At 40.1% G+C, this 16,210-nt stretch overlaps 1 protein-coding gene across 2 annotated transcripts in view; it reads left to right on the top strand.

The window, feature by feature from the left end:
* Positions 1–16,210, top strand: part of LOC310949991 (mannosyl-oligosaccharide 1,2-alpha-mannosidase IA) — a 201,526-nt gene that overhangs the window by 91,699 nt on the left and 93,617 nt on the right. For both annotated transcript variants that reach the window (XM_083917639.1, XM_083917638.1), the window contains exon 2: positions 8–104. In XM_083917639.1, coding sequence (XP_083773765.1) covers positions 8–104 — 97 coding nt within the window. The remainder of the gene's footprint in view (positions 1–7; positions 105–16,210) is intronic.

Here is a 16,210-nt window from a genome sequence, read left to right on the forward strand (position 1 = left end):
GTTGCAGATGATGAAGTTCGCCTGGGACAACTACAAGCGCTACGCGTGGGGCAAGAATGAGCTGCGGCCTTTGACAAGAAACGGGCATATTGGCAACATGTTTGGTGAGTGTCAGAATGTTGCTCGAAGCTCAAAAAGGTTATGCGGTCCCCCCCAGGACCTGTTAACCTTATTTCTGGAACTATTTTAGAAACAAATAAGGGAGATATTTGCATCATAGTACATTGGAATAATTTGGACAAGCTGATGAAAATTTGATGAAAATTTTGAAGGTGAATGATCTCTCTCAACTTATACTTTACCAGCCTTAAAACATGCGATTTATGAATAGACAAACTTTTGCTGGGCTTTTTTTCAGCGTCACAGAAGAAGGTAAGAACCGGCAAGTTGAGTCTGTGAAAGTTTAAGACACGAGCAAAAAGTAAATTGAGACTGATGATCAACTTCACGTTAGTGAAATTGCTTCCCTCGAGTCGTCTAAGTAAAATAAATATCGGTTTCTCTGGAACTATTGAATAAAAGCATTAAAGTATTCTGCATCAAGCAGCTATGGTATTATGTGAGCACAACAGCTATCGCAAAGAAATTCTTCTAGCCAAGTGAGGAAAAGTGAACAGTGATGCCATCCCTTTACGCTGCATTTAAACCAACCTCTTCGACTGAAAAAATACTTTATTTTTACTGTTTTGTGGGAGATATATTTTCCATAATAAGCCATTTCAAGTTGTTGTGCATAGAGGTGATGTTTTCATCCAGCGAAGACCAAAGGGAAGCATTGTGGGGGACACTAAAGTGGTTACAGTAGCTGCATGCTGCGTGCCACCTGCAGCCAGTTTATTTTTATTTTCTCTAAATGTTTAAACCTTTGTGTTCCTTTTTGTGTTGTGCTTTAATTTGGAGCCTGTTTCGCCCCATTTGGCACTGTTGGTTTACTGCATACAACAATTTTGATATTGACTAATCGTTTAAGCCATTTATTGAGCAAAAAGGTCCCAAATTCTTTGGTTTTTCTTTGGGTTTTGGTCTCCAGATTGCAAAAAAATAACAAACCATTTGAAGATGTCAATTTCGGCACTGGGAGATTATGATCAGTCTCTCCTGGGAAACTTTCATCAGTCAAGACTGATAACAATGGTTTAGCTCACAGTTAAAAGGAGGCAAAAACGGAAACAAAATGTATTTTTCCCCATACACTAACACCCAAAACAAATCATAATGAATGAATTGATATAAAAATCTTCTATTCTTTATATTTTGAGCCGTCAGTTGAAAGGTAACACATCTGTTTTCGCCTCAGTGAGTCTTTGTCACCATATCCTCCTTACCTCTCACTCAGCATGGGAAACCTCACAGCCTGCCAGAGGTGTCTCAGTCTCCAGCAACCTCTAATTGGAGCCAGATCCGGAGGGGTCCTCAGGTCCTCCATGCAGTGGTGCATATCAGTCAGTTCTTGCTGCTGAGCCAGAGAGAAATCCCTTAAAGATGCCTTTAATAAAAGGCGGATCAGCTCTTAATAAGACTTGGAAGGGTACTGTGTTCCATACCTGCGGTCTCCCTCCCTCACTTCTAAAGGGACTGAGGATTATTAAGACGATGATGCAATCTCTCTTGAAAATACGGTTTGTGATCTCTTTGCTGCTCTCATTCTCCCTGAGGTTTCCAAGTTCATGGTTAAGAAGAATCCCTTTGAAGCACTCTCCTTAAACCATATGATAGGTGTTAATTTCAAAGCGACCAATCCGGATTTATTTTCTGATGAAATCTACCAATAAGATTATACACATCCTGATTTTGCCTGAAGTTGAGAGCGGCTTTTTTTTTTTTTAAAAGTTAGAGCATCCGTCCATGACACTGTTATACACTCTTTCAGTGAGTGAGCTGAGTTTAGCAATAACGCAAAGTGCATTTTTGTGATGAAAGGATTTGTAAGTGAATCCATTTGTTTCACTCGTCCTCAGTAGTCAGTTAGACGTATAAAGAGTAAGGTGAATAGAAACCTTGTTCATTGGCGAATACAAGTGAGTGAAGGTTAGAACTAAGCTGCTGGTGAGTTTGAGTTAAAGGAATGAGAGGAGGTGATGGTGCTGATGTTGATGACAAAGTGGCCTTGAATTATCAGTGCTTATGAAGCCCAGGTGTGCCGAAAGAAAGAAAGAAAGAACGAATGAATGAAAGAAAGAAAGAAAGAAATATCAATCAAACACATTTAGTCATTTCAAAGGACCAAGGTGATTTTATGTCCACATAAAATTTGCCTTATAGCCTTGTTTAGAGTAATAACACTTAACAGTTTATATTCCCCACAATTCAGTCCAGCTTTGTTGTCAAATTAATCTAATAAGAATCAACAGAACCTCCTAATTTTGACGTCTTTTATTGACATTCATTTACACAATTCATGCACTAGGAAACACCGTGCATCAGTCAGGAAGACATAGAAAAGGTGTTTATTGTAATACATTTTGTCAATTTAATTGACTTTTTTAATTGGGCAGATATTTTTTTGCAGAAAACCCACTTTGTTGAATGGCATTTTAATTTGCTCTAAACAATAGAGATCTGTTATTTCCTTCTGGTGAGTTATCAGGGCTTACACCACTCGTGATGTACCGCATCATTAGGAAGGAATAACAGCCAAGGACTTTGAAAACTAATGGACTGTACTGTCAATACTAAAAATTGAGGAATGATCGAGATGATGATAGAGTCAGTTGCTGTGATTTGTTAATGTTGAAGCAGCATTAAGCAACATCTGACTGCTGGAGGGCAGAAAGTACACTCCAGACAGACTCTCAGCAATGAGCCTTGATGTCAGCTTATTAAATTGCGATGGCAAACAATCACTATATACCTGTAGTACTTACGATTCCTGTACAAACTCAGCATCTCATTGGCTCTCATTCTCACAAGCGATCCAGCTCATGTTTTTGCCCGTTTGGTCCTCTAAAGCTGGATTTATACAGCGCAGGGGATCCCGCTGTAGGATTCGATTTATAGCTCTGCGTCTGCTTTTACCCAGTGATGTCATCACTGCTGCATTGTACATGATCAGGCTGTATCATTTATTATGTTCCTCACAGTAATTGTTAACTTTGTTACGTTGAGGGATGTTAGGGAGGCTTTGTCTGGTGTGTGTTTCTGAAAAGAAGCAGATTGCCAGGCCTTTTTCAACTTGCTTTATGTTACATCCAATATCAATAATTTCCACAGAAATCGGAAAGTTTTAAGGGAAAACACAACCGGCTCAAGCTGAGTAATCACAGAGCTGCCATGGAGATACTCCACATGGTGTCTCCATAGAAACCTAGTTTCACATGCACAGGCTTCTGAGAAAAACATCTTAGTCTCTTAGTTTTGCTAAATATTTGGATCTACCAGCCACTCATGTACTATACATGAGCTGTCTCCCACTTTGGACGTAGTACATATTAAGCTTGTGTTATATATTAGAGACACACGTAGCACTTGATATGTAGAGCAAAAGTGACTCAACCATGTGGCCCAATAAGTTAAAAACAAAGGTGAAAGCAATAAAACATGCAGTGAAATACAAACTGGTGTATTCAGCACCTTTGCCAATAAGGTCATGTTTACAGCTGCATTTTTCTGTTTGATGTTTGTTTGTCAGCAGGGGTACAGGAAATATCGCTTAAAACTTATCCTATCACTTATTATTATTATTTGTATTATTACAACTGTTATTATTATTATTATTATTATTATTATTATTATTATTATTATCTATCACTTATTACTTATCACAGATAAGTACGATTGGATCAAGTTGAGAGAACGGGCCCTGGCTGAGAGACTTTGTCCATTTTTTTATGCAGTCTATGAATATGGAGCATTTGTGCTGCATTCAAGAGGTGTTGAAATAATAGGCAAGATGAGTTCCCCACTGTGAAAATTGTATTGACATTGAGAGATAGGGCATGCCTCGGCCAAGGTCTGCGTTCTCCGAATGCCCTTCTATTTGTGGTTGTGATCAGCAGTACTAGCATGCTTTTTACATTAGAGGAAATTGTTTGACCCAAAGTAAATATGAGAAAAATTGCTTTGCAACACATTATCCCAGATAAAGAGGTTGGCTCACATTTTTCCAGCCCCGAATAGAGATTCTTTAGCTAGCTTTAGCCTTTGTGTGTGCATGTATGATAGTAATCAATTTGAAAGTGGGTTTTTTTTCCACAGTTGATATCTCACCTTGATACTTTTGAAATAACTCCGCTGTTTAGGCCAAAGGTTTTATCATAATGAAATAGTGCAATCCTGAAGTTCTGGCAGCTAATTGCCATCTTTATCTGTGTAGTGCAGCTAAGCAGTGTACCTTTGATGAAGATCCAGCCGATAATGCGGACAATATAAGCAGGAACAGAATGAGCTATATCGTAGTCCAGTAAATATAGTCCAGTAAAATGTGTGTGTGATTAATCTCATAAGCAAATATATTTCCATTCTGTGTGAAGCCGGCATAATTTTCACTACTCGACCATCCTTGTTTGCTACAAGTAGTATTATCTACAAGTCAAAGGGAGACGAAAAGGGAAAGGGCATCATGCTAGCGACTAAATGTCACATCGTGAAGGGTGGTGCGGGAAGCCAGGTATGAAATTGGATGCTGTGTTCTTTAATTTAATCCCTAGAGTAAACAGAAAGGCGGAAAGATTGGATCTACAGTTAGCGTTAGCGTCAGAAGCTTGTCAATATGCTGAGAGTCACCAGAACATCCCATCTGCTCTACAGTCAAAGAAGCACAACACAAACCACAGCAAAGCAGAGAGAGAGAGAGAGAGAGATGTTTTCCTCTTCTGCTGCAGCTGTACTGTACCTTACCCACTCTTTCTCTGGCACACTTTCACTTTACTATAATCTTCCTCTCAACCCCCCCATTCCTTTCTATTTTTACCGTAATCCCTTTCTTCTTTCATTGGTCCTGACCCTCAAGGCTGAAATCATCTCCCTCTTTATTCTTTCCTCTTAACCAAAGTTGGTTCTGGTAGGCTCTTTCTCTCATTTCCCCTTTGTCATTTAAAATACAGTATGTCTTTAGAGTTTATTAAAAGTTTTTTTTTAGCTTCGGGCAATTAGAAAGAGAAAACTGGGCTTTTTTTTAAAGTACTTTCAGCAATTCTGAGAACTCCCAGAGTGAGGAATAGAAGAGAAATTGGTGGACAAGTTAAAATATGCACATTCATATTCTTTTATTCCTCAAGAAAAAACACATACTTTTTGTCTTGTAAGCATTATGTTAGCATATTTTTTTCAAATACAGTGTAAAGCACTAGAATACCTTGAATATACTGCACAGACGAATTATTAGGTCACCGATTAAATATCAAAGATCATCTGGTAGCTCCACCATGTTTTCCGTTCCCCTTTAATTTCATTAGATGACTTAATGCTCGGGGAATCATGTCAAATATTAAATCTCCTGGAGCATTATGACATTAAGGAGAGCAAAGTGATGAGATCATGGTCCGATTTTAGTGTGCTGTGATTGATGACATTTATCGCATTAGTCTCCAGCTTCAGAAATCATCATTAGTTTTGGTAAAATATGACAGAAATGCATTGACCCAATACCGTAGATGAACCACTGTGACTACACATAAAGTAATATTCTCATAATATAGTAGTATTTTCAGTACCTGAGCAGCAGTGCTGCATGGTGAAAAAGAGACTGAATGTTGTTGTTTTGAAGAGCACTGTAGGGCTCTAGGGCTTTATTTATTAATGACATGCTGACCTCCGTGTTGGAAAAGTCGATCTTCTTTCGAAGAATAAGCAAAGATGTGTTTTTCACAGTTTACAGAATGCTGATGAAATGGGAAATAGGTTAACCTTTGAGCTCTGCAATAGAAATGGTCCACCAGTGCCTACATTGGTATTTTGCTTATTGTGATTCATTTCTTAGAGTATCGTCAAATGCTTCGTATCCCTAAAATCTGTACAACCTAATTGAAAAGGTTTCTTTAGGGTCTTAAAAGTATTAAGAGTTGATACGTTAATTGATATCTGCGCCTCAGGATTTCTGCATATACCCTGGTTATGCAAGTCATTAAACCATACGAATAAAAGCATTGATATGTCAAACAATACAAAATATACAAAACAGGTTTTCATCCAATTTTAAGTAAATACGCAAAACATACTGATCCAAAAGATGTCTACCTGTTAACACATGAACTAAATATTTCTTTACATACTTTAAGTTCTATGAACTTTTTATTTTTTGCTTATTTTTATGAGCTTAGTGTTTAGGCTTTTTGTTTCATCTGCAATTGAAACCGTGGTTTTCCACTGGACGTCGCCTAACGTGATGAGGTCATCGCATGTCACAAAACAACAAAGCCTCAACTTTCTGATGCAAAAATCTAATATCTATAATACTTATCTCCAATTATTCTGGTTTTTATTTGAAAGGGATGTGTTTCTGAGTTCATGCAGGGATTTATTTTCTATTAATACATTCTACCTTAGATGTAAAATCAACTGTGACCCAGATGGATATTGTCTTTGCGAAACCCAGTGTTTACTATCTCAGATTTACATGTATTAATAATGTTAGGGATTAGCTGTAATACTTGGTGCTGATATTATCAGCAGTTTCCACCGTGACTGACATTAACCACTGAAGAAGGTCAATTGGATGATCTGCTGGATGCCTTTGCTTGCTGCTGTTGACTTTCAGCAATAATACGTCTCTAAGTAGAAGATTATTGCTGATATTAAATTTTAAATTGTTTTCTTGAATAACTGCAACTTTAGGGGTCAAAAGGCGGCTGTGGTACATTTGAAATGACAGTCCTGAGTAACTGATTAAAAATTGCTTCCCAGTACAATTAAACAGAAACAAGTAGTGAACGTGACATTGACATTAGAGGTTGACCGAAATGGTTTTTCAAGGGCCGATGCCGATCTTTAGAAATCAGGGCGGCTGATATTGGATTTGTCAGTGGCACCACTGTGCGTTAGTCTTTTCCTGTTTTTGTTTTGGTTTCAGCCTGTCATTTCCCTGCTGTGTTTGATTCCTCTTCTTCTTTGAGTCCCCTTTTTTCTTTTGTTCACATCAGAAGTTTTCTTGTCAGCCAGATCAAGAGAGGTGGGCTTTTGCCATCATGGATCATTTCATATGGAGACAGATGATGGGCACTGAGGTATAACAGGAAGAGGAAAGACACTTTTTGGAGGAAAAGTCACAGCTGGGAGCAAAGGAAGAGGTGGAGATATTCAGGCTCCAGGCTATTGGGAAAGACGTAACTCCCATGTGTTGATATGAAGAGATTTAAAAGAGTGTGGGAAGGTGAAGCAAAGTCATTTTAGGACACTTGTTAACTGCAAGACTTGCAAGCCGAAGCCCCAAGTGCAGTAAATTATTTTCAATGTTTGCCTCCCTCAGCTCTCGCGCCCTATTTTTATGGTGGAGCGCATTAACTAAAAGTGTCGGGAGTATCGGTTCTATATTTCCAGCTTATCTCTGAATGGAGCCGTCAGCCTTGAATTTAAATTATGACGTTAAACACGGACAGTGCATTATCTGTAAGGTAATATACATACAAAGTACTGCAAACTCACGATTCAGCAAAATAAGATGCTGATCCTAATGCTAAAACCCTACTCCAGGGCCAAATGAAGATAAGCAAAGCCAATCAAATATCAGTCTATGGTGGTTTTGATGTCTTTGTTCTGAATCATTATTCCCCTAGTGATATAATTCAATACGTAGATGAGGTATCTTGCTTTTATGTGCATTACTTTCCTTCAACTAACCCAGGCTGTAGCTGGAGAATCACTTTGAGAAGTTTGTATGACTTGTTTGTGTGTTTATTCTACAGCATCCTTGTGCACCCTTTTTTAAGTGCACCATCCACCACCATATAACTGGGAGCAAATCAGGTTGGACAGATTGTTTATGTTATTAATCTTTTATCACCAGTGCCCTCAGCCTGTAAGCGAGGCTGGTTTCTGTGATCTGAAAAGTAATGCGACACAGGAGAGCTGTAGGGTGAAGGAGGATGTTCTGTGGCTCTTGGAAAATATCTGGGACGTGTTATTCTTCTTTTCCCTTTGTTGCCAGTCTGGGAAAAAGGCAGAGTAGGGGTCCCTCAAGTCAATTCAGTCCAGCCATCAAGTCCTTGAAACGTATTTTCTATTCCCTTTTGGCTGCAACAAAGATGTGAATGGGAGAGTTATTGGACTTCTTTGCTAACCTCTTGTAAAGTAGAGGGCTAGACATAAGACTTTCTGAATTAATTGTACAAAAACCTGCGGTCACATACCCCCAGATTAAATACCTTCTTTGTTGCATCATCACACACCGGCAAGAAAGTAATTAAGTATATCCCCCAAAATGCAGAACTATTACTATAATAGGAGTCTAACAGTTGATGCTTACTTGTGGTACTGTAGGTTTCTAAGTTCCTGTGTTACTACGTTTGATACCCAGCCTTAGTTACACATCTTAGGTTTTGGAGAATCACATGCTGTGTAGCATTGTGATCATTAAGAAAAGAATTAGAACTCAGTGTCATCTCTTCTATTTCAGACATACGAGGAGCTCTGAGGAATCTCACACCCATTATGCCCTCTCCAGACCTCCTTTTCTTCCTTCCTCTGACACGACTAATTTTCCATTCTTATTAGAGCTCTCATGTACTATATTACTTTCTACATTCGCTATGAAGTAATAAAAGCCAACCAGTCCCAGAGCCTAATTGGAGGATTAAAGAGATGTTCATGCCTCTGTGAACGACGTCATTACCCTCGTGCCTGCATATGTGGGTCAGTAACTGAAGCACACGGCACATTAAATGCAAAGCCAAAACTACAGTTCAACAGATGCTGGGGACGAGGCTTGTGATTGTGCAGAAAAAAAGAGAGCATTATATTTAAGTGTCACAGCTGCACCTCCCTCACTCCAGAGATTTTTCATCAACAATAGATGTCCTATAGCAGTTAAGGGGATTGGCCACATGCTGCTATTCACGATTGCTATCCACCTCCCTGCCCCGCCACAACAAATGAAAGCTTAGAGGCCTCTTTCTACTCATGGAAAAATGGTTTTCTTTTTTTTTCTAACTTTATCTCCGGATTATATAAATCTTTTTTTTCTTCTTCATTTTGTGCCATCCCCACGCTTTGCCCTCATTTTTCTTTCCCCTCTCCATCCCATACGGTGCAATTAATAAGCTTAAGGTCACTGGGTTTTTTTTGCTGAGAGTTGTCCTAGAATGCAAAATGAGCTAGTGACACAGGCTGAACCCTTCACCTTTGCTCTCATGGCATGTCTGGGGACCATTTAAAACCAGGAGCGTTTATTAGAAAATCCCACGGGCTCTTCAGATGATGTAAAGCACTGCCAGGTGCTCTTACATGATGGAGTAGAGAGGAGGGTTTTGAAAACTTGATTTAGCTTGGATCAATGGCCCAAATGATGAAGCCTTGTGTATTTATTACTTGTCTCTGGGTGGAGGGCCAATATAAAGGTGAAATAAATGTTTTCTAGAACAATTGGAGGTCTTCATGATCATGTGAGCCCCTCCAAGTGTTTTCACCCCTTTTCACTGTCCTACACCATTTTCATTATAATGCCGTAGAGCAAACAAAGCAGAGACTGAGCTTCTAAAGATATCTGCAGAGACAGCACATTAGACTGCTGCTGCTCACAAATGTATGCATACAAACACATGTGCGTATTGCTTTTAGGAGTTCATCTTTTCATTTGCAAACTCCTCTTTGTGTTTTTAAAGGAACATTTTTATTAAAAGCATCCGACTGGCTACCGCTTCTAGTAACAATGTCTGCTCACTTTTCTGCTCACACAGTACTGAAGGCAGAGCAGACAGGTTTTCCCCTCCTTCGCAATTACCTCCCAACAGGGCTTGTGCCTGGTCTTAAAGGGGGGCACTGTGAAGGCTAGAGAGAACAGGGGAGCGAGCGGCATCCTCCCCTGTCATTAGGGTTAAGCGAAAAGCTACCCAAATGGTGCCTGTCACATTAGAGCCACACACAGATTGAAGAGTTGTCACCATCCACCCACTTTCCATTTCTACTCCCTTCATTCCTATATCCCATGGGCTCCATCACGGAGCGGGAGAAATCATCTGTCTCCATAGCGACCACAACCATGTGACAAATCAGGATCGGGGTCTCTGCCCTCTCTCTAGAGAGCGCTATCCATTCAACACTGCCTATTTGATCTGGAACCAATAAGACTAAACTGAAACTGCTAGCAGCAAACGTCAAATATCACCATAATTGTACTGTGGGATGAAAAACATTATTCATCTTGGCAATATAGGGGTGCATGGGGACTGATTTTTACATAGCTTCATGTAACTAAGATAAGTAAGGATGTGATTGGAGGGACCAATGCTAGATTTCTGATGGATACTGTAGATACTGACAGCATATCTTTAAGAATGATGAAGTCCTGATAACAATTTATTAGGATACATTTTCAAACATTAACAAACAGTTTTATGTCTGAAAGCAATGGTAATGGCGCTATAAAACAATTTCCCAACATCCACACCTATAAAGATATATTTGTGGTAATTTCATATGTGTACATTATCATGTGATAGTGCAAGGCGAGTTTGCTGTTTGTAATCTGCTTTGCTACATGGTTGTGTGATATTGAAGGGCTACAAGTCATCACAACCCAACCAACACTTAAGTCATTCATATACACATATAGAGCATCTCAGACCCCACAGATGCCCTCTTTTATGTGTAAGGGAATTTAAAATAATGAGGCTACATATATTATGTATTCTTTTGTTCAAGAGGATAAATAGTTTTTCAGACATATTTGTGAAAACTGCGTTGCTAGGAGACGTGTTGCACTACTGACTGGAGATCTTCATAATGTGTGGATGAAAATTTCCCCAGATTTAAGTAATAAGTCCCCTCACGGTGTTCATCATTTGGGAGGACAAATTGTGTATTTTCTTTCCACCTCAAATGTGGAAACTAGTTATTTGTCATTGGATGCTAATTCTACTCATTAAGTTCATTCAAGTCATCGGCTACATACTCAGCGTGTTGTTTATCCCGCATTACAGAAAGGAGGCTGAGCTTTAAATAATGTAGTCTTTACCAGAGGTAGATTACTGGACAGTTATTTAATCCAATTAATGAACTTTAGTTTACCGGTCTTCTTCCAAGAAGGGACTTGCTTTCTCTTCTGCTCCTCTTTTAAGTTTATATGCAAAGAAGTAAAATTATTACTGGAAACATACTGGAGGTTGGGTAAATATTGTTAACAAGGATTTGGAGGTATATGTTTGGATATATAGGGATTGAGAACAACATTAAAAGCTCAAGAACACAAGGGCCCCTTTAGTTTATTAAGTGAACTCGATGAAACCTTGAGATCACCTTGGAAATATTTCACCCTATCTGCGGCTTCATCCAGGAGCATTTAAGGTGCAGGCAGATGAGAAACCTGACAGCGAGCCTCTGACAATGCACTCTGGGGTTGAACCTGCTGTCAGAGCAGGTTTCATCATGCTCCGTGTAATGACGGTCCTGGCTCTGCAGCTCTGCATCTGCTGGCCCTGAAGAAGCGACAACTGCCTGGAGATCACAGCACACTCAAACTGGGCTCAGTTGTACCAAGAGCTAGCAGGCTAAGCAGGTGACATTGTTATAAAAGCATGGGTTGTGCTCAAATCCTGAGGGGTTTCATAGGGATAAAGTGCTGATGTAGAATGTAAAGCCAGGTAAAATAAAAGCCCCAGAGAAAGGACCAGTTTAGATAACAACAAGGATGTAAAGCGCATCACTTTAACCAATTCATAATTTTCATTGAATCTGGGATCTGATCTGGGGTTTTTCCTTGCTGTAAATTCTTATGTCTCGGAGGTATTGACATGATTTGCCTACTCATCCTCTCAATCCAAACTATCATGGCCTGGTGACGAAAGCAACTTTACAACAGAGCACAGGATCAGAGGACTTGAAAGTGACGCCGTCTTTCATCGTCATCACCACCAAGTTTCTGTTCTTCCCCTCTCTGATAAGGACAAGTTCTCCTCAGTGGGCCCAGAGCGCATCATCAAGCCTCTGCAACGGGATTAAAGCCAAGATGATGAAAAACTGCAAAATGGATGACGAAGCAGGAGGATTATGAGGGATTGCACTCTATTCTACTGAAACGATTCAATCGCTGACTGATGGATAAAAGGGCAAGGGTCAGATTTGCTGTATTTAGATAGAGCCGCAAGCCCCTTCATGTTGTTTTATCCTGGTGTTCTGTACCCTTTGGATCATGTGTTTATGTAATCTGTGATCGGTCTGCAGTGATGTACTGTATTGCCGGAGTCACTCTGATGATGACGTCTCTGAAACCTGAGACATGCTGTTTGATGTGTAGTAATCAGTGTTTGGCAGTTTTAATCACAAGCGTTTCCTGCCAAGCTCTTAAGCTGGTGGCAGTATAAGGGAGCAGATTTAGCTTCATTCACTTATTTTAGAGACTATTAATATACTGTACTTGTTTTTTTTTAGCTCTGCCTCGTCTCTACTCTGTCTGAATATTTCACTAAGCCGAAGAGTCTTGCTATAACCCATCCACCCATCTCCTCATCCAATATCTCTGAAGCTTCCCAGTGTGACTCATCAGACTTCCAGTCTTCTTAATGACAATCCCCAGTTTAAATTCCTCTTAGATCCCTGTCTGCCAAGTGCACAGGACCATTTACTTTTTGTCTCCATGGTCATTCATCATTCACCAGTAGCTCTTCTGATGCTTCCTTTTATGCCCCCATAAAACAGACAGTTGTGTTTACATTTCAGAATACCCCTCCTGGATTCCTGCAGCACTCAGACATGCTGTTGTCCCGCTCCTTCACACATTGGCAGCCCACAGAGCATAAATCTTTGTGTTCATGTGGTGAGTGTTGTACCTTGAAGCGTTAGAACTGGCTCTTCAAAACGTGGCAAATACTTAAAGGAGCAGTTTGTAGGATTCGGGGGGAGGGGGTCTACTGGCAGAAATCGAATACAACATTCATATTCAGGTTTTTATTAGTGTATTATCCCCTGAAACTAAGAATTGTTGTGTTTTCGTTAGCTAGGTACGAGCCCTTCACATCTACACATGCAGCGGATCCTCCTCCGTGGAGTCCGCCATGTTGCACCACTAGATTGCTACAATAGCCCAGAACGGACAAACCTAACACTGGCTCTAGAGAGGAACACTGTGCCTGCAGAAAATATATTTCTCCTGTCATCACTAGACATCCATATCAGATCACTGCCAGGTGAGGCTCAGGTTCTCTGTGGCGACTCTTGACTCAGTGAAGCAAAGGGGGAAGGTGATGGCAGAATGAATAAGTCAAATTGCATGAAATTAATTCCTCCTGCTGGTGTGCCCTGCTGCGCGGTTGGAACTTGCACACTGAGCATGACTGGCTGGGCCACACTTCCGAACTGGTGGGGGTTTGGAGCTGTGAATGCTGCTAACAGCCTCTGGCATCCTGGAAACAGAAGAGGCTGACGATGAAATAAACAGAGGAACGGGTGAAGCAGTGAAATAGGAATTGATATTGAGTAATTTGGACAAGTGTTGCAAGTTGCCTAACTTGCATTCCTCCTGGAAATATTGTTAGAAAGTTTTCATTCATGCTGTAATTGAGTGTGAAATTGCAGGTGAGCAAGCAGCAGTACCTTTCAGTGTACAGGAAAGTGGTCTCTAAATGGACTTTCTACAGATTGATTAGAAAAGTGGAATAGTTCACATCTTTTCCTTAATTGAATCCTTTTTTTTCTTAATAAGTTTTATTTAACCACAAATGCCTGAAAGCTAGGATTATTTCCTGCTGCCTATTAGAAACCTGAAAGAGTTGTACCCTTCTCCAGACCAGTGGTTAGAAGACATGAACCTGATGTACTAAAGAGCAGATATAATAATCTATAGATGTACACACACAGAAATTCCAAACAGTAGGTTGCTGCAGGTTCTTCCTCTACCTTTGAATGCCTGCAGGGCTTCACTAAATGGTGCGAAGCGGCTGCTCTGTTCGGATGGCCGGTTTAATTTCTCCAGCAGACGGGTGCTCTTTGTCAACAGGTTATTACAGCCCTCCTAAATTGGTTGGGCTGCACATTTTTCTGTGCAACTAGTCAGCTCGAAAGCCCCATTCAGATGAGATAAAAGTTGACAAGATGGGATGCAGTGCCTCGTTTGATCTATCGAAGAAATCACAGATAAAGTGGATTGCCTCCAAGGTTGAGACTTCAGACTGAAAAATGAATGCTTTCTCCACCCTAGAATGCTAACCCCTCCTGCGAGAAAGGGTTTTATTAATTTCTCGGAACATTTTTTTTAAATGTGTTTACTTTCTGGATTTAAGTTGGATGACCTTAAAACGGGTTGAATTCTTGCTGCAGCGCCACGGCTGTGTGTCTTTATAAACTGCCTAATCACAGCCTCTAGCTTTAGCTGTCAGCTCCAATCAGGTTTTGTGGGTTGACAGAGCATCAGATGTATGATCCCCCCTTTCATACTGTGCTACGTGTCTGTTGATCAATGCAAGAGAGGCATTTGGGTGAGGGAGGAGGCGAGGGGTTCGATAACACTGTGTGCGGTGTGTAATCTCATCTGTGAGGCTGTCATATCAGACAGGGCTGCTGCACTGACACGTCACGCTCTCCCAGAGTGGCAAATTAGATCGCTGCAATTAGATTGACGTGTGTACCGCTCAAAGTCTGGCGCCTTTCTAATCATGTCCGGACAGTGTGCATTTTGCATTTGTTTGCGATTAGATTAATGTGTGCACAGGTGTCTTGATTGGCTCTTTAGTCTTCTGACACTTTGATAGTTTATTGATACACCCGTTGTAAAAGCCAGTCATCTCATATTTAAACCTATTTCCATAGTGTAAAACATTCAATATGTGTAGTGGCATGTTCCTCTTAGGGATGTTGGGATTCATCGATTTTGCCATAACTGCGGTTACATAACGTCATCGTTTCATAACCGTGAGAACTGTAGTAGCAACAATATCTGTGGTGTTCTGATATCTGCATTATTACAGTACGTGTCTGTGTGCGCCCGTTTCCATGTTTTGTGTGAAAGTCGTCACCCATCTGAAGCACTGAGAAGAAGAGCTGTAAAAATATCAGTTGAAATGACATTGAAGCATTTTATCCACCAAAAAAGAGCCCAAATCGGGAGCATTTTGGATATCTACAAAATGACAGGGAAGAGTTGAAAAAGATGGATACCCAATTTCCAAAGCGTGCCATCTAAAAGTAACTACAAAGGATCCAACACTTTAACTGACATGTTTTATGTGCATGACACGGCCAAGAGAAAACGTGTGTGTCTTTTTCTTTCCATAATGTGAAATAATAAATCCCCTGATTAAAAATCAACATGAAATTGAAATTTCCTCTAATTGCGGTATCAAAATCTCATGAAGTCCAGTTTCCAGATTCTTTAAACTTCTTTTAAACTCTGCAACATTAACTGGGCTTTGCCTTTTGCCTCGCAATGCCACAGTCATAGATGCTGTCGCCTTCATTTTGACTGATTTACTTTCGCTTTTAACAAAAACAATGCAAAACAAATGGAAAAATGGCTGAGCGTAATGTGAGGTCAAAGCCCAATGCTACACACATTTCTTACATGCTTGATCCAGCAAACTCTATTTCACTGAGTCTCATCTGAGTTACCATACCAGATGATTTCATAAAAAAATGAATTGTTCTTAATTAATAAATTATAAGAAAAATAACAATCTCTGTTGCAACTAACACAAAGTTCGACATAGAGCAATGCTTTGGAGGCAGTGGAATAACAAATAGATTAAATTCAGCTATCCTTAAAGCTTGATGCATCATAATACATTTCAGTACCTCAGAAGTCATTGAGAGGTTGACACTGTCTCCTTTTGACTAGTATTCATTAGCTGCCTGGTGTAACATGCAGCTCCAAAATAAAGGATCCCTTCCATATGTGAGCCTCTAGCTCAGTCGCCTCCTTCTCTGCAGGCCTTATACTGGAACAAATACATTTTTTTACTCTAGCTCTAATGTGCCTTGATCTATCAGTCATCTGCCTCTTCCTTTGTCTTGCAAAGAAAGTGCTATCTGCTATCTTCGTGCCTTTCCATCTGCACTGAATGGCTTCAAGCACCATTACATGTAGATGCAAGTCTTTTTAGGGGGCAGTTTGTATCTGTGATTACTATAATGG

This window comes from Echiichthys vipera (genome assembly GCF_963691815.1).
Source record: "Echiichthys vipera genome assembly, chromosome: 8".
NCBI lineage: Eukaryota > Metazoa > Chordata > Actinopteri > Perciformes > Trachinidae > Echiichthys > Echiichthys vipera.